The sequence below is a fragment of the Aplysia californica genome, unplaced genomic scaffold, assembly GCF_000002075.1.
Source record: "Aplysia californica isolate F4 #8 unplaced genomic scaffold, AplCal3.0 scaffold00049, whole genome shotgun sequence".
Taxonomy (NCBI): Eukaryota; Metazoa; Mollusca; class Gastropoda; order Aplysiida; family Aplysiidae; genus Aplysia; species Aplysia californica.
This window is the reverse complement of record NW_004797319.1, coordinates 1,277,592-1,282,069: the sequence shown is the minus strand read 5'-3', so window position 1 is coordinate 1,282,069 and position 4,478 is coordinate 1,277,592. Positions and strand designations below refer to the sequence as shown.

At 40.6% G+C, this 4,478-nt stretch overlaps 1 protein-coding gene across 1 annotated transcript in view; it reads left to right on the top strand.

Moving 5' to 3' along the window:
• LOC101851711 (sushi, von Willebrand factor type A, EGF and pentraxin domain-containing protein 1) overlaps nucleotides 1-4,478 on the top strand; it is a gene marked incomplete in the record, with an annotated part of 56,468 nt that overhangs the window by 16,478 nt on the left and 35,512 nt on the right. The window contains 3 exon segments of the mRNA XM_013079346.2: nucleotides 34-252; nucleotides 1,651-1,842; nucleotides 3,963-4,154. Coding sequence (XP_012934800.1) covers nucleotides 34-252; nucleotides 1,651-1,842; nucleotides 3,963-4,154 — 603 coding nt within the window.

The window sequence follows — 4,478 nt, the reverse complement described above, 5'->3', positions numbered from 1 at the left end:
CCCTGACCCCGGGCCGGCCCCTCACGCAAAAAGCTCGGAAATGTCCGCCACTCCAAGACATCGACCACGGTCACAGTTTCCACGTGAAAGGACGTGTCTATGACGAACTTCCGGACACGGGTCGCCCATGCCTCAACACACCCGACTCCTCGTGTCATTTCCGTTGTGATGTCGGCTTCCGGTTGGATGGACACCCTGGCCTCGTGTGCTTCCCGAACGGTTCCTGGGTCGGATCTGTGCCGCAGTGCCAAGGTGAAGAACATCGATCAGATACTTCTGTTATTGTCGGTGGCGGTGGCTGATGTTGTTGTTGTTGCTGTGTTGTTGATCTTGTCGTTGTAGTTGTTGTTGCTGTTTTATTAGTTTAAAAAAAGAAGAAGAAAAAAAAGAAAGAAACATATAGCAACGTTAATGGTTATTGAGTGCAGAAAAAAAAAGCAAGACCGATTGATGGACAATCATAAATGGGTAAATTTTTTAACAGATCATCGGATGAGTGAGAGATTTTTTGAATAGACAGACATACTTAATAATGTAATGTTTTTAAAGCATTTTGTTCTTTCTATTACTAACTGATTCCTTCCACCAGTCTCGATTCACGACTCGTCTCCATGACGTCGTGAATACCTGGGTCTCTGGAAGGCTCTCTGTTGTTGCCAGCATTAGGCGTATATTTGATTCCCAAGTGGGAAAGTGTTTTATAAAGGTGGGTCATCGCGATTGAATCAGGCGCTCATCAGATTAAATTTAAGGAACGGAGAAATCAAGTGGTTTTTTTAAAAAACTATTGGGGGTTTTTTTCAACTCAGAAACCTTCTCCATCTATAAAAGAACACTCTAGTGGGAATTTTACGGTGGCAAAAAAAGTTATTTTATGACAAAACTATGTTATTTTGTAGAATGAGCATAAGACTCAACTTTTAAAGTCACCAAACTTTGGTGGCCATTTTCTCATTAAATGCACCTGTAACAGCAAGTCAGCCCTTCCTTCTTGTCTTCTTAGTTAAACCATGCATATCTCAACTTCTATGAAAGAAGCATCATTTTTTTCTACAAATTCAAGAGAAATATACTAGCTTTAATTTGATAGCAGTAACTCCATCTGCCCAAAAATAAAATTGACGAGCTTCTGATTCCACCACGCTGCGACACTCTGTTGTCTGGTGGGATGCTGTGTCCCATTCAGCCCGGGTTGACCCTGACAGGCAGGTTTAATGTAGCCGGCCTTTTGCATTATCTCAGTTGTCATGATGTGGGCATAATACATTTACAGTATCATAAGTGACGTGTATTAACAAAACAAGTTACTTCTCGTAATCCGCGAATGGAGATATCAGCCAGAAATCAACACGGGGTCAGATTGTAGACTTTTTAAACTGATACCCCTTTCTTCAAGTTTATCATGTCAGTAAAATCTCAGGTATCTATATCCATTGGGTTAAAATTAAGAAAGTAACTCGTTTTGTTAGCACGCCTCACATATTTATATTGTTATAATATAACAATTATTATATCTCTAGTTGAATCGTTATGTCATCTCAGCCTGCCCTTGAGTCGTTTTCAAAGGGGCGAGTCCCCTTCTTGGTGCATCTAAATTAGTGTTGATGGGGATATAAAACACTGTAATTATAATTTTAAAAACTGTTGCAGTTGTCGACTGTGGTCAGCTGGAGTATCACAACCAGTTTTCCAGCCGAGGACGTGTCGAGTATCTAAACGACAGCACGACCTACGAGTCTCAAGTTGAGGTTGTCTGCCTGACTGGCTGGCGTCTGTTCGGAGACAGTCGTCGAACGTGCGCGTCCACGGGACTCTGGTCCGGCACTCAAGCCTGGTGTGTGGGTACGTAATAGGTCAAGGTCGTTACGAATTGAGTATCGTACATGTAGGTACTTTAAATGCTTTCCTTTTTCTGTTCTCCCATGCCACAAGGTGTCGAGGGGATATCCAATTGTTGGATGAGGGCCAAGTGTGTTGGGTGCTCTTTGATTCCATCGATCCATATTTTTCTTGGTCTTCCTTCTGTCTTGAAGTCATCGAGTCGCATGTTGGAAGCCTTTGACTTTGAGGCTGGCTGCTGTGGTCCCATTCTCATAACATGTCCAAACCACCTTATTTGTTGGCTCTCGATGTATTTCACCCCTCGTTTCGACCCCCACGTGTTGTCTGATGTTTTGGTGGGGGGGGGTTGTTGTCTTTCACGTTTTTCTAAGACATTTCATTTGCATGCTGTAATATGCAGTAGGTATCAGGGGCAAAAATGAAGTTATTGTTTCCATTTTAGACTACTTGACTTGGTTTGCAACATCCAGGGTCTCGGAAAGGGTTTCAGCGGGAATGGTGCTTTGATTTTCAATAACAGGAGCCAGCGAGCTGTGAATTTCGTAGTGCAGGAAAACATGGGAGTACCATTTTACACACCGGTGTCGGGTAATTAAAATAAAAAAAATCACGTACGCTTTTAAAGGATTCTGAAACTCTACTGGGGTCAAAATTGGCATTCTGCTTGTTGGTTTTGTTATGAAATGTAATTGTTATAGAATTACGTTCTTGCTCTTTTTAAGTCACCAAAATTGTACTACCACGTGAAAAAAAACCCTTCATATGGATCGATTTCATAGAGTTTATAGAGGTTGGTTGCATGTACATTTGATTATCTTCAGACTTTTGGTGAGCATGTAACACCAACCTCCTTCAAGATATGAAAATATGAATTTGTTGCAGTCTCTCCAAATTAGAAAAAAATAAATTTTTGAATGTTTGGAAGCTGCACATACACAAATAAGAAGTTCTCTCAGCCAGATATATTTGACGTGCTTCTGGGGGCTTTAGTGTACACTGGGAATGAGCTGTAAAAACAATTCGAGAGAGTTGGCTTTAGTGAACTAAATAGTTTCCGTAGCTGAGAAAGACATTTACAATCACTTCGAGCTTGGCCATAAGAAAGATACGTAACCTATTCTCAAAATAGTGTCACCCGCGTCGATGACCAGAAACGTTGTTTGGGAGTTTGAATTGATTCTTCTAGCTAACAGTGTTGTGTTTTAGGTATTTGGGTATCATCATCGTCAACATTTCTCGCCCCCTGCCGGAGTATAGGCGTGTGTGTTTGGTGGGTGCTCTGGTGTGGTTTGCTCTTCTTTCCTATTAAAAAGTCTATCTTCTCTATCTCCCCTCCTTCTTTTTTTGTGTTTGTTACTCTCTTGAAACACTTCTAATCTTCGACACCTACCTATATGACCGTATTGTGTTGCAAGTGCCGTAAAACTCCTACTAAAAAAAGGAGTACAGGCCACCAACAAGAGCTCTCCATGTACTTTTGTTCTGAGCTGTAGTCTCCACCCTTGACCAGCTATATCCCATCTACTTTGGGTCGGAATCTCAGTCCTCCTCTAAGTACTTTCAGACCTCCCCTCTTTTTCTTTTGCTGTGGGTTCCATCTTACTTAAAAATTGGTGGGTAATGTTTGTTGTTGTGTTGTTGTTTTTTCTCAAAGTATGTTTAATCAGATTTCTACATCTACTTTCCGTTGGTTGATTTGTTTGTGCAATATGATATACATAATTTGTCAACCAAATTTCCTCAAAATATTTTGAAATACTTTTTTTTACTAGATCTCTTTTGTTGTAGAAGATGATTTAGAGTTGTGTTTACTCCACTTGTAACCCGCATATCAAATTGTAAACCAGTTGGCTTTGTGAAAAAATGTCTTTGTAAAATGTACTTGGCTCTCATTCATTCATTTTTTTTAGTCATTCATTGTACCATCATTCACTCATGCATTCATTCATAACCATGTACTTATTTTATAAATCAACCCATCACTTCCTTATTTTACTATTAGTATATAATCAATTCCTCCATTCTCGAGTCCATCCGTTTATTCTTTCTTTTTTCAAGATAGTTATTCTATTCATGCGTTTCTATAATAATTATCATAATATTTTCTGACTATTACACAGAGACTCTTTGCCCTGCTCTTCATGTCTCGCCTGGGCTCACCATTTCTCCGAGCACGTGCAGTCACTCCCGCCAGACGCCTGGGTCACTCTGTGAGATGAGCTGTGGGACTGGCTACCGTCAGGATGGGCCAGCCTCCGTGCGATGCCTGGACACTGGGCAGTGGTCACCGCCCACGCCCGGAATTTGCACTGGTCTGTTACATTTATGTAGGAGAGGTGCAACTGAAAGAGTAGGCACATTGCGATAAGCCTTATTTGAATTCATCTTCTATGACTACATAGGGATCTAACTAACAGGCTATGTTGCCAGAGAAGTTCTTAGGGGAAGTTTGTGGGGTTTTGTTGTTGTTGTTGTTGTTTTATTTGTTTATTTTGTTGTTGTTGTTGTTTGTTGATGTTGTTTTGGGTTGTTGTTTGTTTTGTTTGTTTGTTTTTGTTTTGTTTTTGTTTTGGTTTTGGTGGGGTTTTTTGTTTTGTTTTTTTTGTTGTTTTTTAATTTGGGGGGGGGGGGGGGGT